Source organism: Protopterus annectens, chromosome 8.part0 (genome assembly GCF_019279795.1).
Source record: "Protopterus annectens isolate FY-2018-M chromosome 8.part0, PAN1.0, whole genome shotgun sequence".
In the NCBI taxonomy this organism is placed as follows: Eukaryota; Metazoa; Chordata; order Ceratodontiformes; family Protopteridae; genus Protopterus; species Protopterus annectens.
Genome location: NC_056741.1, coordinates 1,303,501,616 through 1,303,527,328, shown reverse-complemented (window position 1 = coordinate 1,303,527,328; position 25,713 = coordinate 1,303,501,616). Strand labels below are relative to the sequence as shown.

The 25,713-nt window shown below is 42.0% G+C and overlaps 1 protein-coding gene across 1 annotated transcript in view; it reads left to right on the top strand.

Moving 5' to 3' along the window:
* The window catches only part of DDX25 (DEAD-box helicase 25), a 2,576,846-nt gene extending 2,560,782 nt beyond the window's left edge, over window positions 1-16,064 (top strand). The window contains exon 12 of the mRNA XM_044080825.1: window positions 14,983-16,064. Coding sequence (XP_043936760.1) covers window positions 14,983-15,044 — 62 coding nt within the window. The 3' untranslated portion in view covers window positions 15,045-16,064. The remainder of the gene's footprint in view (window positions 1-14,982) is intronic.
* Window positions 16,065-25,713: the final 9,649 nt, after the last annotated feature.

The window sequence follows — 25,713 nt, the reverse complement described above, 5'->3', positions numbered from 1 at the left end:
ATACTTCCTTTCTTGGCAAAAGGCGAATGGATGTGCTCGATAAACCTCAAGGATGCTTCTTACCACATAAAGATGGAAAAAAGCTCCAAAAGGTATCTACGCTTCCAGCTAGGAGCCATTCACTACCAGTTCAGAGCACTACCCTTTGGAACTCACCACAGCCCCCTGGATGTTTACCAAATGCATGGCAGTAGTTGCAGCTCATCTCAGACTGCAAGGTTTTCAGATATTCCAATTTCTCGATGACTGGCTCCTCACTGCTACCAACAGGCATCACTTAGAAATGGCAAGAGACTATACCTTGTTTGTTTGCACATCCCTAAACATTTCAATAAATCTCAAAAAATCCCAGCTGCAACCCACACAATGTCTGGATTTCATAGGGACGCAACTGAACACCGTCTCAGAAATAGCTTCTCTTCCTCCAGAAAGACTGCTAAGCATCAGAGCTCTGGTGAGACAGATTATTCAAAACAACAAAGTCCCAGCAAGATTAATTCTTTAAACCTTGGGTTCAATGGATGCCATAATCACTCTGGTTCCTCTAGCAAGATTTCACATGCGAATACTACAGTGGTTACTAACAATACAATGGTCTCTAACTCATCAACCAATGTCTTATCAAATTTTAGTAACCAATCTCTGTAAACAAGACCTCAAATGGTGGCTTCATTCAGATCAGATTCTCCTGGGCTGACCTTTCACTCTACCTCAACCCTAAGCAATAGTGAGCACGGATGCTTCCCAGATAGGGTGGGGGGAGCATTATCTGGGAAAGACAGTTCAAGGCACATGGTCCCAACTGGGGGCCAACATGCACATCAGTGTTCTAGAGATGAGGGCAGTGCTATTAGAGTTGCAAGCATTCCAGGATTCCCTTCCTCTAGGAACAGTTGCAATTCAGACAGACAATATGTCAACGGTCTGGTACATCAACAAACAAGGGGGAACCAAATCATATCCACTATGTCGAGAGGCACTCAGAGTGTGGAAATGGGCAATTTCTTCCAACCGGTTTCTCATAGCAATGCATATTCCAGGCAGTTCAAATGTGATAGCAGACAAATTAAGCAGGACTATTCTCATGCCTCACGAGTGGTCCCTGAATCCAGTACTGGTGGACGAAATTTTCCGTCGATTGGACCAGCCTTGCTGTGACCTTTTTGATAGTCCCCTAAACAACAAATGCAGAAGTTACTTTGCCCTATTCCCTCCACCGGGGGAAGTCACCCAAGGGCGCTCTTCTACACAATTGGCCACCCGGTATGTTATATGCCTTTGCCCCAATTCCGTTAATTTCTCAGTTTCTGAAGAAAGCAAAAAGGATTAAGAATACCATAATCCTCATTGCCGCATTCTGGCCTTGACAAGTCTGGTTTCCTTTCCTTTGACCTCATCTGCTACAGAAACCATGGACTCTGGACCCGGTTCCAGACCTGCTAACTCACACAGAAGGCATGGTTCACCCACTCTTGTAGCACCTCAAGCTGACAGTGTGGTTTCTCTAATTCCCTTGATTGCCAGGCAAGCCTTTCTGTCATCACCCATCCAACGTATTATTATTGCACATTACTAACCTACAACTAGAAAACCTTACCTGAGAAAATGGAGAAGATTTACCATATGGGCTTTAAATAAGACACTTGATCCCTTCAGTGCCCCAACTGAATACATATTGGACTTCTTGAATACTCTGAGTCTGGTTCCTCTGCTTTGACTATAAAAGTTCAGTTGACGGCAATCTCTAATTTTCATACTGGGCATAATGACTCTTCAGTAATGTCCCATAAGCTTTCCAGAGCCTTCCTGAAAGGGTTGTCCTTGCTAAGACCCCCTTTTAAAGATCCGGTTCCTCCATTGGATTTGACAACAGTCCTACAAGCATTAACTCAAAGCCCCTTTGAACCACCTGATTCTTGTCAATTAAAATTTTTGACTTGGAAGACTATTTCTAGTAGCCATCACCTCTGCAAGGAGAGTGTCTGAGTTACAGGCTCTGTCATGCAAATCTCCCTATTTAAATTTTCATAAAGACAGGGCTCAACTAAGAACAAATCCCTCATTTCTTCCAAAGTGGTTACTGAATCTAATATCAACCAGACCATACATTTATCAACCCTTTTCCCTAATTTTACCAGTAAAGGAGAATATGATCTGCATTTGCTAGATGTTCATAGACAGTTGCGCTTTTATCTCCACAAAACTAAGGAGTTCCGTAAATCTGACCAATTATTTGTGGCTTTCTCTTCCTTAAAAATGGGTTGTGCAGTCTCCAAAGTTACCTTGGCTAAGTGGTTGGGAGACTGTATTTCTTTCATCTATCAATCACAAGGACTTCAACTTCACAAAACAGTTAAAGCTCATTCTATGAGGGCTGTTGCCACATCAGTAGTTTTTCATGCAAGAGCTACTCTAGACATTTGTGCAGCAGCTACTTGGTCCTCTCACCATACCTTCATTGCACATTGCAAACTAGATCAAATCTCAAGAGCTCGAGAATCCTTTGGCTCTATGGTGCTTCGGAATATTCTTCAGTGAGACCTCCCAAGGTACATAAGTTGCTGGGGATTCTGTCCCACCATCAAGGATTAGGTGAAGATTAGCAACATCAGATAGAGAAGTTACATCTTACCATAACGTTCCATCTGTGTTCATCTTCACCAGTCCTTGACATACCTTCCCACCATCCTCCATCCTAAATCTCTTAGTAGGCCTCACCAATTCTGTTCCAGTGTCTTATCAGGAATCCATAGATGGCCTCATCTTCTTTGTATATATCTCTATATGTATGATATTCTAAAATTTTGGTTATATTCTGCCATCTGGCAAACTCGATCTGAGGTAATCTCTATGAGGAGCATTATGCGTAGAGCCGGGCTCAAGAGTTTGGAGAGCACGAGCTGGAAAATAATGTCCGAGTCTGTTTCAAGGGTTCAAAACTGAACCCACCGTCAAAGATTGATGAAGATGAACAACACAGATGGAACATTATGATAAGACATAACTTCTTTTTTTTTTTTTCAGGCCGAAAGTTAAAGATACCTTGGCCAGTAGTGTGCAAGTGAGAAGATACTGTCTGCTATTGGAGTTCATTATGCTACCCAAGAATCAGTTTGTAAAGCAGTCCCAAGTTCTAGATGATCATGGGGTAGTTCATTTTACCTCTGTTGAGGAAGGTGCCTGGATGTGTTCGATATATCGCAAGGGCACCTACCATCATATAAACATTGCTGGATGATCCAGGGGATTCCTGCGCTTTCGGCTGGGGGCCGATCAGTACCAGTTAAGAGCACTGCCATTTGGTCTCATCACCGTCTGCCCCTCAGCTGTTCACGAAGTGTATGACCATGGTAGCAGTTTGACTGAGGTTGTAGGGGTTCAAGGCCTTTACTTCCTCTTGGTCAGGTATCACATGAAAATACTACAGGGGACTGTGGCCATCCATTGGTCATATTCAACACATTCAGTGGATTTACCAGTTTCCTTGACTTGAGTGTGTCAGAATCATATCAGTTAATGGTTGAAATCTCCCTTGGAGTACACCAGGAGACTGTTCTTTCCCCGCTGCAGGCCATGGTCACAACGGATGCCTCTCTGCTGGGATGGGAACACATTTCGGAGAGAAGACTGTCCAGGGTCCCTGGTCTGCAGCCGAGTCCAACCTCCACATCATAATCTGAAATGAGGGTGGTCCTCTTCACATTGCAGGCCTTTCAGGACGTTCTCCCCAAAGGTGTGATTTCTGTCCATGTGGACAATATATCTGTAGTCTGGTATCTAAACAAACAAGAGGGAACCCGGTCTTACCCTGGTTGTCAGATGGCCATGAGCGTCTGGCAGTGGGTGATTTCACCTCAACAGTTTCTGATTGCAGCACACATCCATGGAAATCCAGTATCTTAGAGGACACTTTGAGGAGAAACATTCTCCTTCCTCACAAGTTGTCCCTAAATCAAAGGGTTGCTGCAAGGGTTTTTCATCTGTAGGCCACTTCATGTTGTGATCTGTTTGCTTCCCTGTCAAGCACCAAGTGCTGCAGCTATTATGCCTTAGTTCCTCCTGAGTGACAATAACTCAGGAATGCTCTATGCTTAACTTCCACCCCTGTTGATGGTAATTTCTTCAGAAAGCAGCCCATTACAGAGTGAATGTAATCTTCTTTACTCCCTTTTGGCCTCACTAGGTGTGGTTTCCTTTCCTTTGGCCTTTCCTGAGGTACCCTCTTTGGGTCCTGGATCCCATTCCAGATCTCATTTTTCATTCAGTGGGCTTGGATCTGCCCAACCCTTGAACACGCAGGTTAACTGGTTGGTTTCTCCAATTTCCTTGATAACCAGGAATCCGAAGCTTTCAGATTGAGTTGTTCACATCTGAAAATCTTCCCAAAAGTCATTTACTCAAAAGGTATATGGTAGTAAATTTAAACGTTTTGTCTTATGGGCTGTTTCTCAGGGTTTGGATACCATTTTCTACACCTTTGAAGGCTATTCTGGATTTTCTTGCAGGTTTGTTTAATTCTGACTCTACCTGCTCCGCCATTGGCAGCTGTTTCTAATTTGCACAATGGTACAGATAATATGCCATTGGCTGCCCTTATGATTTCTAAGGCCTTTCTTAAGGGGACTTTTCTACTCTGTCCTACAAAGGTAAACCCTGTTCTACCTTGGGGCTTGCCTTTTATGTTTCTGGTACTGTCTCTGCCTCTTTTTAAGCCTTCTGGCATTGCTGATGTGAAATTGTTGTCATGGGAGACTTTGTTTTTGGTGGCTATTACATCTGCAAAGTGTGTGTCAGAGGCTCTCTCTGCTGTCTCTCTTTATCTGTTAGTTCATCAAAACAGTGTGTCCCTTACACCGGGCTCTTCCTTTTTGCCTAAGTGGTATCAGAAAATAATTTAAATCAACCTACTCATTTGCCAGTCTTTTCCTCATGGATTTTCTGACTGGGTGAATATCTTCTGAATTGCCTTGATGTTGATAGAAAATTGAGATTCTTTTTGGCTAGAACAAGGTCGTTTAGAAAATGTAATTGATTGTCTTATTCTTTAAGACTCAGTTAGATGCTCCTGTTTCCAAGGTTACTTTGTCCAAATGGCTTTCTGGTAGTATTGTTTGAAGGGAAAGTCATTGCGTTTCAAACCTAAAGGTCAGTCTACCAGAGCTGTGGCTACTTCTACAGTCTTTTTCTCCAGAGCTGCTTTAGATGACATTTCTGCAGCTGCTACTTGAGTGGGTCATCACACCTGTGTCTCACACTACAAATTGGATATCCAGTCCAGGTCTAGGGTGTTATGTGGCTGGAGACTGTCCCGCAGGTTCAACCCAGAGGGAAAAGACAGCATCAGATATGAAAGTTATGTACTCACAATAAATCTGTGTTCTCTGTCTCTGTCTGGTTCAGCCTTCTCCTCCACCTACCCCCCTCCTTTTTTGGCTATTCCATTACCTCAGGGATGATTGACCGAGCAGCCTACTTTCTTTCTTTGGGTTGTTGACCTTTCTTCCCTGAGGTCTGGATTTAAGAGTTTAATGGGTGAAGAGGAGGCAACCTAGATCTGAATTAGTTCTAGTAAAGTGGGTGGGGTAAGGGTAGAGGAGGCGGAGCTTGCTTCGCTGAAGTCTTGGAAATCTGCATGCTTTGGATTTGAGCCTGATCCAATAACCTACAGGTTGAACCAGACTGAAACAGATAATACGAATCAGTCATTATGGTGAGTACATAACGTTTGTTTTCCTATAGTTAGGGTTACCACCTGTCCCACTTTGTGAGAGACAGTTCCTCTTTGGGCAGTTGTGTCCTGACCAAAAATATTAAAAATGGCAAATGTCCTGCAATTGTTGGACATAATTATGTCCCATGTTTTATGTAATAGTTGCATAAAATAGTTATTTCTGTATCTAAAATACCTAAATGTTACAAGAAACAGAATAAGCAACTAAACTGCTACAAGAATAAGCTTTTATTTAGGCAAAAAAGTAAAGTTCTATCCTTTGTACTGACCGTGGGTATGTGTCGGCCTGTAAAATCTGATGTGTGTCCCGAAAAGGTCCCACTTTGGCCATTTGAAAAGGTGGCAACCGTACCTACAGTTCTTCATCACATGCTGTCCCAAGGACTGATCGAACCTTGTGATGAACATGAGCATAACCAGTATTGGGTAAGGTATTGTTTGAGCTGCATTTTATAGCTTGGGAGTTTTACTAATTTTTACTCATGTAGGCAGGGTGTTCCAGCGTTTGGAGATGTAACAGGAGTATAGTGAGTCCTGCAATTAATTATGCTTTAGTAGTGCTTAGTAGAAATTTATCATCAGAGCGGCGATCCCTTGTTGGGGGTGTAGGGCAATGATATGTTTCTTAATGCAGGGTATTGTTCAGGGTAAATGCAGGGTATTGTTCAGGGTAATATATCAGTTTGTATGCAGTAACTAGCTGAGGGTATGTTATGTAGTTAAGCTCTAGCCTGTTTAGCTGTTTTAAGGCTTGGCAGATGTGAGTTCAGTGTGGAGTGTTGATAGCAAATTAAGCTACATTGTTGTAAGAGGAGGCTAGTTTGGATTTTAGTGTAGAGCTTGAGTTTGTGAGGATAGGTGAGGAATATAAGAGGATTGGAAGCAAATAGGATGAGGCTAGGGTTTGACTTTCTGGGTCTGTAAGGTACTGTTTTGCCCTGTAAAGGGAGCTGAGTTACTGGTGAGTCTTTGTGATTGTTTGAAGAATGTGTTGATCAAATTTAAGATTGTCTCTATTATAATGCCCAGTAATTTAGTCTGTGGTAGTTCCTCAGTTTTAGTATTTGCAGATGTAATAAAGAAAGACTGTTTTTGATGGAGATAATTTTTGGGGGTGAAGAATATCAGTTTTGTTTTATTGGGATTAAGAAGTAGGTTTGAATTTTTCAGGTAGGTTTCAATTGAAGAGAGAAATTTAAGCAATTTCTTGTAGTATGGATATTGAGGGACTGTACATATTAAAGTCAAAACTTTTGCATATTGTACTATATTTGCTTGGTGTATGGCAGTGCAAAGCTTGTTTGTAAAAATATTAAAGAGAAGGGGTCCTAGTATAGAGCCCTGAGGGGCATCTGAGGTAACAGGAAGAGCAGAGTAGAGGTTCAGTTGCCATTTGACTACTTGTTGCCTTCCAGATATATAACTAAGGAACCATTTAAGGGAAGATTGAGAGAAACCTGTAAAAAAGAGTTCAGAGAGTAAATGTTGATGTGATACTGTCTGAAGCTTTGGATAAATCTAAAAACATAACTGGCACTAGGTTACCATTGTTCCCATGTTGGTTTATAGTGTTGAAGTGAAGGAGGGCAGTGGTTGTGCTTTTGTGGGGACTGCAACCATGCTGTGTTTCCACTAGCAGATTAATTGAATTTAGGTGATATAGAAGCTGAGCATTGAATACATGTCAATATTTGAGCTGCAAGCTCTTACAGTGATTAAACCCTATCGCATTTTCCACTGGGACAGGGTTTCTTTGAGAACTAATCCTTCCTTTATGCCTTAAGTGATATCCCAGTTTACTTTAAGCCAGACTATCCATCTCCCCATTTTCTTTCCTGAACCTTGGATGCCCACAGACAACTCAGGTACTTTCTTGACGGAACTAAATCTTTCAGATCTCCTGATCAGTTGTTCATTTCTTATGAAGGTAAGAAGGGATAACCTTTGTCATAACAGACTGTTTCCAAATGGTTGTCTAAGGCTATTCCCTTTTGTTAAACTCGCCATAATAAAGCTAATCCAGGCCAGGGTCAAAGCCCAATCTTCTAGGGTCTTGGCTTTATATCTGGCTTTTTGGAAAGGGCTGTTTTCTGGAAGTATTCTAGAAATCTGCTACTTGGTCCTCTGTACATACTTTTACAAAGCACTATAAGCTTGAGTGCATCAGACTTTGCTAGGAGCATTCTCCAAGGTCTCTTGTACTCCTGTCCTACCTCCTAAATGTAATAAGCTAAGGTATAGCTAAGGCTGCTGCAATAGTAGTCAGTATAATGAACATAGTACAGTTGTGTAAGTAAACATCACAATACTAGATGATCGAATGACCACTGCTACAGTAGCCGCTCTCTCCATCCATCCCCTTGTTTTTTGGTGTGTTTTTTTTTAATTATGTAGGAGGGGAATGGAGATAGTAGTAGTGTGTAAGAGGATAATGATAATAGTATATGACTGAGGGAACTTGGTATACAATTAGTTCTATTTAAGCCGCCTGTTCCAAATTGTTGTATCTAGAAGATTTATGACTTGGGTATTCAGGGGATGCATGCAAGGGGTAGAGCAATGAATGGGGTGAGTTAGAAGAAGAGAAGATGAGTCAGTGATAAGCAAAAAAAAGTTTGTGTTATCACTAGACGTCTCAACCTGGTGAGGAGCATTACCAAGATTAGGTAATGTATTGTTTGAACTGGATTTTATAGCTTAAGAGTTTGTCTTTTTTTACTTGTGGAGGGGTGGTGATTCGTAGTTTGGGGATGTAGCAGGAGTATAGGGAGTCCTCCACAAATTATTTGTTTTAATAGTGCTTAGTAGACATTTATCACCAGAATGGAGACCTTTGTGGAAATATAGGGCAGTAATATGTTACTTTAATGCAAGCATTGCTCAGGATAATTTATCAGTTTGTATGCCATAACTAGCTTGAGAGTATGCTGTGTAGTTGTTAAACTCTAACCAGTTTAGCTGTTTTAAGGCTTGGCAGTCGTGAGTTCTGTGTGCAGTGTTGGTAGCAAATTTAGCTACTTTGTTGTAACAGGAGGCTAGTTTACATTTTAGTGTAGAGCTTAGGTTTGAAAATATAGCTGAGGCGTACAAGAGGGTTAGAAACAAATAGGATGAGGCTGAGTTTTTTCTTGCTGGGTCTGTAAGGTACTATTTTGCCCTGTAAAGGGAGCCAAGTTTCTGGGGGTATTTCTAATTGAAGGATATGTTGATCAAATATAATGTTGTCATCTATTACAATGTTCTATAATTTAGTCTGTGGTACTATCTCAGTTTTAGTGTTATTTGCAGATGTAATCAAGAAAGATTGTTTTTGACAGAAACAGTGTTTTGGGGTGAAGAGCATCGGTTTTGTTTTATTGGGATTAGAGTAGATTTTAATTTTTCAGCCAGGATTGTGTGAAGAGAAAGAAATTTGAATGATTTATTGTAGTGTGGTTATTATGGGGGCTGTACATATTAGTCAAATAATCTGCATATTGTAGTGTATTTGCTTGGTGTATGGCATTGTGAAACTTGTTTATAAAAATATTAAAGAGAAAGGGTCCTAGTATAGAGGCTTGAAGGACACATGATAAGAGGAAGAGAGGTCCTGCTGCCATTTGACACTCCCGGTCAACAAATGTAAATAAATAAATTTGACTGCATCTTGCCTTCCAGATAGATGTGCAAGAAACCATTTAAGGGGAGGATTGAGAGAAACCTATAGAAGATAGTCCAGAGAGTAAATGTTGGTGTGATACTGTATCAAAAACTTTGGATAACTCTTAGGAATACACTTGACATTAGGTTGCCATTGTTCCTATGCTAGTTTAAGGTGTTGTTAAAGTGAAGTAGGGCAGTGGTTGTGCTGTGGTGGGGTATGCTGTGTTTCTGAGAACAGATTATTTGAATTTAGTTGATGTCGAAGCTGAGCATAAACACATATCAATATTTGAGCTGCAGGTTCTTATAGTGATTTGGCCCTATCTTGTTTTCCACAGGGTCTGGATTTTTTTGAAAATTAATCCTTTTTTTATGCCTAAAGTGGTAACTGAGTTTACTTTGTTAGATTATCCATCTCCCTGTTTCCATTCCAGAACCTTAAAATAAGGAAGAAAGGGTGCTCTTTGTCTTGGATGTCCACAAACAACTCTGCTACTATCTTGACAGAACCAAATCTTTCAGCTATACGGATCAGTTGTTCATCTTTTTGTGAAGTAAGAGGGGAACATCCTTTGTCAAAACAGCCCATTTCCAAATGGTTTTCTAAGGCTATTACCTTTTGTTAAACTCACCATAATAAAACTAATCCAGGCAGGGTCAAAGCCCACTTTTCTAGGGCCTTGGCTTCATTTTTGGCTTTTTGGAAAGGGGTTCTATAAGTATTTTAGAAATCTGCTACTTAGTCCTCTGTACATACTTTTACAAAGCACTATAGGCTTGGCTCCTTCTTTAAGTCCAGGTCAGGCTTTGCTAGAACCATTCTCCAGGACTTCCTGGATTCTTTTCCTTCCATCTTTCAAATGTAGTAAGCTTAGGGTATAGTTAAAGGTACTGTAGCAGTGATCAGTATGGTGAATATAGTAATAATCCAGTTGTCTAGGTAAATTTACCATAACAGTAGGTGTTTGAATAATCACTGCTACAGTCGCTTCTCCCTCCCTCCACCCCCTTGTTTTTTTTCTTTTTTAGTTTTGGTGTGTTTTTTATGCCATGGTGTGGACATTTTTTGTTATTCCTAACATGTTTTCAGAGGTCAGCCTCCCTCTTTCTGTTAGCAGGAAAGCTCTGACGGGCTCGGTGGCCAAACTTGTCTTAGCTGGTTCAGCTCGCGCAGCCTGATAGCTTGGGTGTGTGGAAGGTTTTCTAAAGCTTTGGAAGCTGTTTGGCTATTATAGTCTTGTCAGGAGATGACCCATATAGCTAAGGCTACTGCAGCAGTGATCATTCAGATGTCTACTGTTACGGTATTTTTATTTACACAACTGTGCTTTCTTTTATATATTGATGACTGAGAAATAAAGGTGGTCGAGGAGAGGCATAGTAGAGATTTATTGGCATAGGAGCATGGACATACATTAAATTTTTGTTTTTCTGAAGCCTGGTATAATATGTTAGTGTGTTGCAAATTCCTGTTAAGCACCCTTTCCTTGTGAATAGCAGAGACCACCGTTTTTATGTGCATGCAAAGGATTGGGCAATAGATGTACAACCCAGTGATACAGCTATTTATTTATCCTGTGAGCTGAAAGGGATAGTGTCTCATTCATTTCCAGTATGCCATGTATATCAGCCTGTGATATTAACTTGGCATTAACAGCATAAGGAAAAGATAGCTCCCAGGCTCACAGCCTATGTGTTGCAAATGATAGTATGAGTACACATTGATACCCAGGTGGGCAACATTCAGTTCAGCAGAACTGCCAGAATAAAAAAATGGCTTCTCTGTTCTTTTTTTTGGTAGAGATTGTGTTTTTGACAATTGTCCTTACATTTTTGGATTGTACTTTCCCAGACACGCAGCAGACTTGGTCTTATAGTTGGGGATGGAGGAGCTAGAAGTTAACCTAGCAAGAAAACAATGTGTGTGTACTTCATTATTTTGATTTCTTAACACCTACATGATAATATTGGTGAGTTCCACACACTACTGTACTTTATATATCGTATAGTTTCTGAACTATTATGACACTTTTTCTAATTACATTTTTTGCACCCTGTTGCCTGCTTGACCATCTGCTGTCCCTGATTTATTAGCTTGTTCATTCCTTATGACAAAAGCTTTGCCCATCCATTTGTTCTCCATAAGGCAAGAACAAATCGCAGACCCACCATTCTGGTAGTAATTAAGACATTTTTATAGACATGGTCTAAATCCCCAGTAGTGGTGTGGACCAGTGTCTCCACTGAGGGGACTGCCTGTGCCCTGGGCTACTGAACTGGCTTGAACAGACTCACTGAATTAATCCCATCCCTTATACTACCATAACCATCCTTTCCAGGCAAACTCAGGGAGGTCTGTTTCAAAAAATTGGACCGCCAAATTGTCAAACCAAATATGGTTGACAATTCAGTCCATCAACAAAAAAAATCAAACTGAAACAACAACCTGCACCCCATACCCCCTACTAATTATATATACCTACGCCGAGAACACGCTACAGTGGGGAAAAAGGGCAGACTCCTTGATCCCTACTGTACCATAATCTCAGTCAGAAAGGTTCTACAGACTGAATTGTCAACCATATAGGTTTTGACAATTTGGCCCTTTGAAGTAGACCCACTAACGCAACGTTTTGCTCTGAAAATCTGGACAAAGCCTAAAATGATGGGGGGCCAAAAAGGGACAGATTTGAAATATTGCTCTTACAAACTTAGAAAGCTGATAGAATAATAAGTTTTGCATTAGCATGAATTCTCTGAAGGATGTGGAGTCTTAAACCCAAATGTTGTCATTATTTAATGACTACAATCCTCAACTATTTGCCAGAAAAGTACAGATTTTAGGAGAAACGCACCAAAAATATGAGGCAAAAATCTGTACAGTTGAGAGGTGTGAATCACACACACACACACACACACACACACACACACACACACACACACACACACAGTCACTTTCTCATTCATACTTGCATTCATTCACACATTGCTCTCAATCTCCCAATGTCACACATACACACACAGCCACTTCCTCATTCATACCTGCATTCATTCACACACACACACACACACATACACACACACACCGCCACTTCCTCATTCATACCTGCATTCATTTGCATGCACGCACATACACACACACACACACACGCGCACACACAGCCACTTCCTTATTCATACCTGCATTCATTCACACACACACACAGCCACTTCCTCATTCATACCTGCATTCAGTCACACATCGCTGTAACTCTCCCGATCTCGCACACATTCACAGCCACTTCTTCATTCATTCCTGCAGTCACTCACACTCACCGCAATCTAGTAAGCTTAACTACAAAATAAACCGCAAACTGTTCGCGGTTTACTTTGCAGCTAAGCTTATTAGTTTACGACGCCCCTGTGAGGAAGCAGTGGCTCTCCAGGGCGCCGCAGCACACACTTTTGGAACCCCTGAAATATGCACTTTATGTGCGTCGCGGGGGGGGCTTGGGAAAACCTGGATTCAGCAAGAGAGCCAAGAATCAAAAAAGTTGGGGAACCACTGCCCTAGCCGCCACCACTTGTGAATTTATGTCTCATATTTTTGATCTGTTCCTCATAAAATCTGTGGTTTTCAGGATTTTTGTGGCAAATCACTAGAGGATTGAATTCACTAAATAATGACAGGCATTTGAATTTCAGACTTCATATTCTTCATAAAATAAATGGTAACACAAAACCTTTTATTCTAGCAATCTTCTAAGTTTATAAGATCAGTATTGGTTTTCAGGATTGTGGCAAATCATTGAAGGATTTAATTCACTAACTAATGACATGCATTTGAATTTCAGACTTCATATACTTCAGAAAATGAATGATAACACCAAACCTTTTATTCTAGCAATTGTCTAAGTTTATAAGATCAGTATTTGAAATTTGTCCCTATTTTGGGGCTGTATTCCCCCATTATTGGCTTTGTCCAGGTTTTTTGTGCTAAGAGGTTGAGCGCTATGATGAGAAATGAGAAATGAATTCACTAAATCATAACCATTTAAGTTTCAGTTTTCCTATCTTTCAGAAAACTGCTGATATGGCATAGTGGTATGTTGCTCTGACTGTAGTACACACGGTCCTGGGTTCAAGACTTGGCAGTGAAATAAATTGTGGTAACACAACATTTTATTTTAGCGACTTTCCAAAATGTTTGCCCCCCCCCCCCAAAAAAAAAATATAAAATTGAAAATAAGTGCGAGAAGCTGTGCAAGATGCCTATGGCTTACACTACTGTCATTCTATTTTTGTATATATATTGTGTGGGTTTGGAAGTAGACCTTTATGATGGACATGTTCTGAATTGGGCAGTTTTGTCATTATTGGTTCATGCATTTTGTTTCATTGCCTACTGGAAAAATGTTCAAACAATAAATTTAAAATGCGTCCTGTCTAACAAGTGTGCTGTATTATACAAGGAATTTAATAAAGTCAGGAAGGTGTATCAAAGAATGGGTCTACTTCACATGATCAAACGTTCAAATGTTCGAATTCCATATGGCCAAAACCATATGATCGAACATTTGAATGTTCGGAAATGTGCAGTAGACCTGCAAAACACAAACAACAAAAAAATAAACTATATATAGCAGGGGGGCAAGCCCCTCTGCACCCCCCCGCAACTTAAATATATCAGCTCCAAGATCGCACTACAGTGAGGACAAGGGAAATCTCCCAGTCCATGCTGTATGCTGATCCCCATTCAGAATTTCGAAGTTTTAAAACTTCAAACATATGGTCTTCGATCATATGGGTTTCCCAAGATTTAATATTCGAAATTCTGAAGGGGACCCCAAAGAACACATGTATGTTTTTTGTTTTGTGTGCAAGGGGCCAGTGATTTGAAAACAGCCCAAAGGTAATCTTTATACATCACTGGACAGATGCATTTTTTTGGATGTGGTCTGAGTTTCAATTTTGTTTCAATGAATGTGAGTTTCAAGGGAAGAGAAATTTTAATGCCAAGTCTGTTTTCATTAAGAGACAGTATTACTTTGTTTAGCAGATGTCTGTTAGTGTTTGTGCTTTGTGCTATAAAATGTAAAAATAAAATCTAAATAATCATTGTAGAAATAAACCAGTATGCACACATTAGTGTTTATGCTAAATGGGGTGAAATAGACCGGTAATGGGACATTGGAATGGCTGCAGGGAGAATCTGGTGCCATATTTTGGTTGTCTGTTCTTCAATTTGCATTTGAAAGTTGGTATCCTACAATTCCATTGGAGTGGGTTGGGTTACGTACTTATGTGTGCAAATTTGATGTTAATCGGCGTACAGATTTGTACCTATTTTTCATGGGCCTTGTCCAGATTTTTGATGTTTCTAGGTTGAGAGGTATGAGGTGCATCCATATTTTGAACTCCTAAAAAACGCCAGGTTAGTGGTTGATATGTTGGTGATTATTGTGTTTTATTAAGTGTCATCATTTTGATTGCCTTTTCTTCTCCATTTACAGTTCTATATAACCAAATGAAGTAGTTGTGATTATGGCACTTTAACAAATACTGCATTATTGTAGCATTTTTGCTCCACTGAAAAAATAATTTTAAGAAAGGTCCTGCTTTCTCTGTAGGAAAGAAGATTAAACTATTAAATACTGAAGATTTGGATATACTGGAGCGAATTGGAAATTAGAGAAACCACATTAACTTTTACTACTGGTCCATGTTCAAAAGAAACCGCTTCTGTTCTAAAATGTAACTGCTGAAAAAGTTGCAGAGAAACATAGCTTGTAATCAGTTTGTTAACTTCTGGATTTTTCTTGTCTAAACGTTATTAGTGTTGCTGTTTTTCTGTATGTTAAATAATTATTGAATTGTATCTTGGAAACTGGGGTCTTGGGTCAAAAGGAAACCTGGTGAGAGAGACTTCACTTTAAGAAAGGGGTGTTACCAGTTAACTGAACCAAAAGTTGACCTGTAGCTTAAATTCTTCATGATCATACCCAATTTGCCATACTGAGTTAACTGTTTTATGCTAACATATTCTAGCCTGCCTAATCATTTCCTTGCCGTTGATGGTCTTTTTGACGAGTACTGCAGTACTACTGCATCATAAAGTGTGCTGCAGTTCATAGAATTATGTATGTTTAGAGGACAGTGCCTTTCCTCCATCCCTGAACACATGCTTACCTAGTCTCAAAATCAGTACATGACATACCTTTTATCCTTTTCATAGTGCTTCTGTTGAGAAGGTATCTGGAATGTGAAGTTTGTATGACAGATCAAGCACTGTTATTGTTACTGCTACTGGTTAAGAAATTATTATTGCTTCCAATTACATGATTATTTTGGTAGTACTTTCTTATGAGTGTGGTCTTGTAACAAAGTGAGAAATCACACTTGTACCCCAATCCCAGTATGGATGTCCACAACTTCTCATATATTCTTTAAAATGGCTGTTTCATTTGATACTTTTTGCGTATAGCACTGTTAAAGATTTGATTTGGCACTTACCTAAAAACATTTTAAAAAGTTTCTGATAGACATCAGTGAAAGGCAATAATTGTGTAAAAAATGACAGCTATTTATTTGATTTGTAAAATTTACTTTTGGGAGAAGTAAAGAGAATGTTTTTGGCTATATATATATATATATATATTAAACATGTATACAGCTTTGTGGAAATAAAATCTATGAAATGAAGTTTCATTTTTATTGTGGTTTGGTGTCTTGTCTGTCAGTCTCTATGTGATTTACTTTGGGATGTCCTCATAACTTCCTGAAAATTTTTTACTTCTACAACTGATCCTGTGTTACTTACCATTTGGCATGCAGGATCTGGAGAGGAGACATCATTATAGTGGCGTGGCGGAGGACTGTCTTGATTATGCAGGGAGACTCTAAACCTAACAGGAGTCAAGGAACTCTTCTTAACTTAGTCACATGCATTTACGTGTGAGTTACAGGCCCCCACTGCAAAAACTAAGCAGCGTGCACTTACCTGTGATACCAGTCTCTGCTCGTCACTAGAAGGTGCATATTACAACAGAAACTCACATAATCCCTCAGCAAAAAAGATTTGGCATCAGGTTGTTCAGTCTTCCCTCCCCCCAACTTTCCCTCCAGTTCTTGCATCACTAGGTAGTCTCAGTTCATTACTAACCTAGTTCAATGCAGTGATAATGGGCCAGCTCTTTTTACATTTAGTAACTTGGGCAGGGATACTTTACAGAGCAGACGTTGGGGGAAAAAAGTTCCAGGCAGACAGTTATGCATCACTGGAATTCGTGGCTAGAAGTTTCAGCAGCACAAAAAGTATACAAGATGTGACATTGTGTTCATAACATCTTACGTGTTCATGTTCACTATTATATGTTAATGCAATGTTGCTAATTCAGTTAATTGTGAATATTTTGTACTGCCATTGAAATTATGGATTCCACGTCTTTTCTGTCTATTCCTCAACAGATGGGTCTTGTATTTGACTTCGTTCTCCTTTCTCAGACTTAAGAACCATAGCTTAGGCACCTCCCCTTACCAGTAATTCCTTTCTGCCCCAGCATTTCCTCTGATCTCATTTGCCACTCATAGAGTTCAAACATGATTCTGATTCAGGACCAGATTCAGTTGGGAGTTCTTCTGTCACCAGTTGGACCTGTGAGCTTTGGACCCTCTCCCTTACCTATGGTTTCTTCTGTCCCGATCCAACCTTTGCTTTCAGGGGATATTTGAGCCGAGCTCCTAGACTGCGTGTCAGATCTAAGGTTTTGGTCTTCCACAACTTCATCATTATCTCTGACCCCAGCGGCTCCCATGTTTTCGGAGCCATAATGATCTTGGAGCTAAAACTTTAGCATCACGTCTGTGGTAAGGGTTCGACTCCCAAGCTGTCCCTCCCCCTTGGAGCCCTGGCATTAGATAACACTGCTCCAGTTTTGATTTTGAATCAGAGCCTTGGTGGTGCCTTTGTCATGCTTCAGCTCCTACAGGAGTTGTTTTGCATTCCCCCTCTGCTTCTGTCTTCAAGGCAGTGGAGAGAGCTCTCTCCAAGGCTGGAGAACTTGCATCTTTACCCCTCTCTCCACCTGCTCTGCAGCCGATAACCCTGGATCATGATCCTTCACAGTCTGTCCCATCAGAACAGATAGTACACACTAGCCTTGAGACCGTCCTCATTCAGGACTCCACTCAGGATTCTGAAACCTCCTCCCTGGAACTTCCACCCGCAGAGGCTCCACGGAAGCATATGTACACGAGACGCATTGAACCCCACCACCAACTGCCCCCTTCCCCCAACACAGGAGTCCTTGACAGAATACATGGATTTTAATGAAGGAGAGGGGTCTCTCAGATCACCTCTTGGGTAAGTTTCATTCAGGATGATCCTCCAGCTATTAAGAAAGAAAGGAGGTTAACACAATCCACCACTTCTCCTCAACCAAATGTACAATATAAAGTCAGAAACACCTCCGCTGGCTTTACTATAAAGGGCTACCCTCCGTCAAAGTGTCAAAAACCAATTGTATCAAAGTACACAGCACAAATTGTAGTTCCACAGACGTACAAACCACTCGTTATTACAACAAGGACAGAATATTTAATAAACAAAAAATAACACAACTACAAGGAACGAACAGGGATTGAGCGCGCTTTCGTTTTAGTCATATAAACTTCATCAGAATCCATTGTTCAACATAATCAGTTACCTTAAATACACTATTGATTAATTGATAAATTGAATAATAACTTCATTATTACAAATAGATAAAAATCATTATGTTCACTTGTTGACTCTTATACAAGAACTTACTTTGCTTTTTATACACATTATGTAAATCTATTGTACTCCATATTACATAACAATATATAAATAAATATGTATATATAAAACAAATTTATGTTTGAAATAAAAAAGTGCTTCATGAGGTTTATAGGAAGTTAATGTTAGTTTATACAAACTATATGTATTAAAATTATAAAAAACATTTCTAAACTGTATATATATATATATATATATATATATATATATATATATATATATATATATATATATATATATATATATATATACCTAAGTAAGTTCTTGTATAAGAGTCAACAAGTGAACATAATGATTTTTATCTATTTGTAATAATGAAGTTAGAGTTCTAGGTGTATTGTGGGTAGTGTAAATGCTCTTTTTATCTCTTTTCTACCTTTCTTAACGTTTCTCTCTCTTGCTTTCTATCTTTTCCCTCCGTGTGACAGTCATCTGTAAAAAAAAAAAAAAAAAAAAAAAAAATAGGTCTTTCCTCTCCTTTTTTCCTTTTCGGCCTATGTCCTTTTGTGTGCGTGTGGGAGTGTGCCTGACCTATTAAGGGATGTCTGAAGCCCTTAAATTAGGATTCAGAAAGTGCACAGAGTGTGGTCATAAGCTTTCCCCAGGCGATGGCCACACTGTGTGTAGTATGCCTGGGCGTTGCACACCTTCAGACCTCCTGTCTTATCTGTGCTGGGTTCAATCCCAGAGCACTGAAGGACAGGAGAAACAAATTGATCCTGAAAGGACTACTTCCTTCCACGGGGATGGTAGCCCCTGCACCCCCCACCTTCAGGGACAGCAGCTTCATCTTCTTCCTCTTCCCATGCCTCTGGGACTGGCCCACAGATAAAGTTAGGCCACCAACTAGGCTGAATCACCCCAGCTTCAATCCCCAAGGTTCTCCTCTGAGCCGAAGGAATCATGGGCCAGGTTGTCAGGTCCTCTCCTCACCAGCATTCTAGACCATTTTCTGTGGCTTCATCCTCCCACTCCACTCAGAGCCTCAGTGAAGCAGAGATGGACAAGATGATACAGAGATTTATCCACACCCAAATCCAGATGGGGGTCTTGCGTGCACTCTCTCCCTCTGGAGGGGGGAGCTCGCAGTCCTTTTTTTACACCAATAACTCCTTCTCCAATTCGACCTGTGGTTTCAGAGCCCCTGGATCTGAGGACCCTCGGGGTCTGTGCCAATGGTACCTTCTACCTTGATGCTGGCCATTGCCTTAAGCATGTCGGATCTGAGCTCTCTGAGCCGCTGTCTTGAGGTCGGATCCGAGGGATTGCTGACGGCTCGAGCCTTTCGGAGCGCAGTACTTCTTGGTATCTCGGCTCCTGGAGTCTCTGGTCTCACTCCCCTTTCGGATCAGAGGGGAACGGTTCCAGCCAGTATTTGCCAGGAAGTCTGTTCCCCTTCAGCCTTTGATGTGGTGGAGAGGGTTCTCTCGGTGTCGAGACCCTTGACCATCTCATCCTTGGACTCCGTCCCGACTCTCTCTGCTTTGGGTGCGGTCAGGACCATCTTGTCTTCTCAGGGACAGTCTGTGCCCGTTTTGCGTCAGGAAGCTCCCCTGAGGGAGCAGCAGAAGGTTTGCGAGTCCTCCCCAGAGAAGTCCCACTGAGGAGGTTTCTCGCAGATGAACATGTAAAAGGAGGCACTTGGACTCCCCACTGGAGTCCCTTACCATAGACACTGATTTGGAGGAAGGGGATGATTCCCCACGGTCACCCGCCGAGGATGTCTCCTTTGGAGACATCATGGAACTCTGCCAGGGGGTGGGGGTAGTCTGCCCATAAACCGACCTCGGACAAATCAGTGTTCCTGGAGGCATTCGGCACATGCCCATCTACTTCTTGGGTGTCCCCTCCTATGGATATTTTGGTGGATATGATAACATCTGGGGCATGGAAGGAACCAGATAAAGTGGATCTTATCCCTAAGCACCCGGATAAAGTGCTTAGTCCCCCTTCAGACAGGGCTTACTGGAACAAGGGATCCCCCATGGCTGCTATGGCTGTGGCAGCAGCCACCAAGAAAGAGCTCGCACAGGAGAGCTCTACGGTTCATCCTCCTGATTGCGAGACAAGAGCGATGGACTGTTTTGGGAAGTGGGGTGTATGCTTCAGTGACCCACTCTGTAAGAGCGCTGAACTACATGGCACACGTCATTTGACTGACTTGGTCAAGGAGACCACTGAGTCAACCCTGGAGTCTATGTCGGCAGGAGATAAAAAGATATTCTCCACTCGGATGGCCACTCTCAAGGCTGTGGCAAATACATTCATGCGTCTTCTCTCCCATGCCTCAGAGGGAGCCGTTAGGGCAGACAGTACTGGCGTTGCCATTAGGCACCACGCCTGGCTCCGGTTTTGTCAATTCTCGGAACCCTTCAAGGTGTCATTTACAAACAACCCTTATGACGGTTCTTCCCTTTTTGGGAAGTCAGTCAGAGACATTGGTCCAGAGTGAGAAGGACGGGAAGACACTGTCTGCCATCAAGATCTGCTTCTCCTCCCCTCAAAGATCCTTCTCAAGGAATCCGAGAGGGACGAAGAAGATGTGGTTCCGAAAGTCTCAGGCATTTTCCTGGGACACTCGGGATTCACCTTCCCCCTGAGGCAGAGGGGATTATGATAGATGCCACCCTAGGGGAAGAGGAAATTTCAGGTCCCAAGAACCTTTCACGGACAAACCCAGGCAGCAGCCCTGAAGGGCTAACCGACTGCTCATCTCTGAGGCAGTCGAGGGTCGACTATCACTTCACCCAGTGGCATGGGAGTCTGTAACTACAGATCATTGGGTGTTGCAGATTATATCCAGAGGATATTCCATCCCATTCAATGTAGCACCACGACCACCGAAGCACCTCCCAAACGTTCCACCTGCACAAAGGAAGGAAACAGCTGCAGAAATAGAAAAGCTGCTAAGAAAAAGAGTCATCCAGCCTGTTCCCTGAGACCAGTCTGGATCAGGCATTTATTCCAGGTTCTTTTTATTGCCAAAGAAAACAGGAGACCTAAGGCCCATTCTGAATCTTTTCACCTTGAACCTGTCAGTAGCCAAATCAAAATTCCGGATGGTCAATCTTCAATCCATCTTTCCCTTTCTGCAGGTGAACGATTGGATCTGCTCGATTGATCTCCAGGACATGTACTATCATGTCAATATGGACAGGCGGTCTTGAAGGATTCTCCACTTCCAACTAGGAGCCAGTCATTATCAGTTCACAGTCCTTCCCTTTGGTCTCACCACTGCCCCCAGGGTGTTCATTAAGGTTATGGCAGTAGTAGCAGCTCACCTGAGGCTTCACAGTATTCAGGTCTTCCCTTACCTGGACTATTGGCTCTTCACTGCCCCTTCCAAGCATCTGCTTTGGCAAGCCAGGGACCGTTTCTTCTTGCTAGCGAAAAGGTTGGGCATCACCATCAGTTTCAACAAGTCATCACTGGCCCCAGTTCAGATCTTAGACTTCATTGGGGCTTGGTTGGACATGATTAAAATGAAAGTTTTCCTCACCCCAGACAGGATAGTCTCAAATTGCATGTTCTATACAGTCTTCAAGCCCAAGTTCCAACAGCAGAAACAGTACTAAGGGGGTTGGGGTCTATGGCGGCCACAATCAATCTATTACCCGTAGTGCGCCTTCACATGCGGATTCTCCAGTGGATGCTTGCTGTTCAATGGTCCCTGTTAGATCTGCCATTGTCACATCTCATTCGAATCTCCCGAGTATGCAGGGACTCTCTTCGGTGCTGGATTCAGTCCCCGATCTACTCAGGGGACTCCCTTTTCTTCCGTACGTTCACAAAACCACTGTGAGCACGGACGCTTCCCAGCTAGGGTGGTGGGTGCCATTGCTCGGGAAGGGCGGTCCAAGGCATGTGGTCCCCACCTGAGACCAGCTTGCATATCCATGTTCTAGAGATGAGGGTGGTCCTTCTTGCATTGCAGGCCCTTCATGCCCATCTCCCTCTAGGGAGAATTGTGATTCAGACAGACTATGTTAGTAGTCTAGTACATCAACAAATGGGGGGAATGAGATCTTATCTCTTATGTCGCAAAGCCATGAGAGTGTGGGAATGGGCGATCTCTACCGGCCATTTTCTGGTGGCAAAGCACATCCCTCGGTGGTCCAACATTCTGGCGGACAGGCTCAGCAGATATATTCTGATGCCTTATGAGTGATCTCTGAATCCTTCAGTAGCGGAACAGATCTTTCTGAAGTGGGGTCGTCCTTGCTGTGATCTTTTTGCATCTCCTTCCAACGCGAAATGCAGCAAGTTCTTCTCTCTGAACCCCCCTCAGGAGGAAGCCCCCAGAGACCCACTGGTCCATCCTTGGCCTCCCAGTCTTCTGTATGCTTATCCTCCACTACCCTTCATTTCGAAGTTTCTTCAGAACGCTCGCAGGCTGGAGAGCACTGTGATCCTCATCGCCCCATTCTGGCCACGCCAATTTTGGTTTCCCCCTCTATGGTCTCACCTAGTACTTCCACCATGGATGTTGGATCCAGTTCTGGATCTTATTTCTCATCCCTCAGGGATCCCTCACCCAGACCTGGACAGTCTGAAGCTCACTGCTTGGCTGCTCCAGTTCCCATGGTTGGTAGGACTCCTGGTTTATCATCCCCAGTTAAGACTATTTAGGTGGCTGCTCACAAATCTTCCACTAGAAAGGTTTATTGTAGCAAGTGGAAATGTTTTTCTATATGGGCTTCACAGCATGTGTTAGACCCTTTTACTGCCCCTGTGTCTGCAGTTTTAAGAGTTTTTGGCGGGAAGTTTAGGTGCCAGTTCCTCCACAGTCGAAGTCCAATTGACAGCTATTTCCAGTTTTCATGTGGGGGAAAACATGTCATCTTTGGCTTCTTCTAAACTTTGTAAGACCTTCCTTAAAGGTACCTTTCTTCTTGGACCCCCGGTGAAGGATCCTACGCCCCTGTGGGACCTTTAGTACTTCAGACTTTAGTCCCCCCCCCCCCTCCTTTTGAACCTGCAGCTTCTGTAGATTTACAGTTTTTATCTTGGAATACTGCCTTTTTGGTAACCATTACTTCTGCTAAAAGGGTGTTGGAACTTCAGGCTTTATCCATTAAGGTTCCTTATATGATCTTTCACAAAAACAGTGTTTCCTTGTGAACAACCCATCCTGTCTTCCTAAAGTAGTGTCAGAAGTGAATATCAGTCAGACAGTCTTCTAGTTTTTCCCTAATTTTCAAAACAAGGGGGAATACAAATTACATCTGCTGGATGTGCATAGACAATTGAGAGTTTGCTTACACAGGACAAAAGCTTGTCGTAAATAAGATCAGTTATTTGTTTCTTATTCCAAACCTTTCTTAGGTAAACCAATTTCCAAAGTAACAGTTGCTTGTTGGATTTCACAATGCATTATTTGAGCCTACTCTATCAAGGGAATTTCCCCTCCAGGACAGGTAAATGCGCATTCCACTAGGTCCATGGCTTCTTCAGCTGCCTTTTGGTCCAGGGTTTTGCTGTATGATACCTGTTCTGCAGCCACTTGGTCCTCATCTCATACCTTCATTTCACTTACAAATTGGATATTGTATCCAGGAACAGGGCATCTTTTGGCTCCGTGGTGCTCTGGAGTATCCTTCCGTGAGGGCCACCCAGGTGTTTGATAGCTGGGGACTCTGTCTCACAGGTTAAAGACCAAATTAAGTGAACTACTTCAGATAAAGAAGTTATTTACTCACCATAACGTTCCATCTGAGTACTTGTACTTAATTTGTCTTCAACCGTCCCCCCCTCCTTCCCCCTACCTTGTCACTGTGATACTGACCATCTATGGAGATGGCTACATTAGGAATGTCCTTAGTCATACTTCGGCTCAGGATTTCGGGTTACCAGTAGTGGCAAGGTATTATTTGGTCAGGAATGTGCAATGTTTTTTGGCAGCAAACTCGATCTGAAGGGAGGAAGGAGACAGGGGGCATTATGGGTAAGGGAGGAGCTTGGAGCTCGAATCAGATGCTGGAAATGCGGCCGTGACGGATCCGTAACCCACAAGTTGAAGACAAATGAAGTACAACTACTCAGATGGAACGTTATGGTGAGTACATAACTTCTTTTTCTCAGCTAACCACCCTTCAACTGCTGTTGAATGCCTGCATAAGTCTTGTATCCAACACAGTGGAAAGGTATTTCAAGAGCTGCCTGGATGCATGTGTAATTTTGCAAAGCATTTTAAGATGTCTTTTATCAACACCCACTTTGGTACGTACACATTGATGATACAAGTGAGAAACCATCCCACTTTCATTTTTGTCTTCGAGCTTTCATATATCCCCCATAATTGACCTTTTTATTATATCAGGGATTACAAATCATTCCATTGCATTCATTAGTACTGGAATATGAAACAAACTACTGATCTGATTTAATAAAAGGTTTGGTTTGATGAAAGTAGAAGCATAATAATTGGTGTACATCCAATAAATGGAGCATGTATTCACTTTTATTTGAAAATTTGGAAAGAGTATTGGAAGATTAATACTAAAGTGAAGTCTGCGAAGCTACCATTAGTCAAAAAGTTAAGACTGGTGCGTCAAGTTACCCTGTTTGTAGAAAATAATATCAGAAGGTTGGCAAGATAGCATTTGGAGCTCTGACACATATAGCTAATAAACCACTTAGCTAAGATAACCTTTCAAAGCAAACAGCCATTCTCGAGATGCCAGCTCCAGACAATGTTCATAGGTTCACAAGTAGGTACTAGGCTATCGGCTCAAGGGCCTAAATAAGCCTAGCCAACAAGGTTCCTTGGCTTACGCCACCCAAAAAAGTTAATTTCCTGTGCCACTGTCGAGCAGAGCCACAGAAGTGATCCCCGGGGTGTGTTTCCTATTTCCCATCCCACTCATCAACATTTTTTTGAAGAGTGCTAATGAGGAACTTTGCTTGACATAGATGGGTAGCTTGTTCCAGAGTATAGGAAGTCTCTAGGACAGGAATCTATCCCTCCAGCATGTCCTGTTTATTATGATGACAAGGTTTAGGTCCCTAGAGCATGTAGGTCGGAGGGATTGGGATTCCTTTAGGTGTAGTATGTACAACAGCTCTGAGTTTAATATAGCTTTATATGTTCGGCAAATATCTCCTCGGAGTAGGTGATATGCTACAGAGTAAACCTGGAGTTTTTGAGACTGTCTGTTTGAGGCCAGTAATCCTTTTTGTGAGGTACTTTTGTGGCCTTTTCAGCTGCTGCAGATGTCTTGTGAGGTACATTCCAAAAGGGACGTTGTACTCTATAATGGGTTTAATGAGTGCAGAGTAGAGGGGAACAATTACCTCTTTTTTTCTGGATGGGAACCCTTTTGTGATGAGGTGTGCCACATAGAAGGTTGTCCTGACTACTGTGGAGATGTGATTATCAAAGGAGAGACTACTGTCCACCTGGGTCCCAAGGACTCATCATACATTCGGCATTAAGCAGACTATTTATGTGGTAGTTCATGGGTACAGAGTTTATCATGTGAGTTCGGCAGAGGCAACTTGTGTTCGCAGTCCATGCGCTTCTTCAACCCAGAAGACTTCTCAG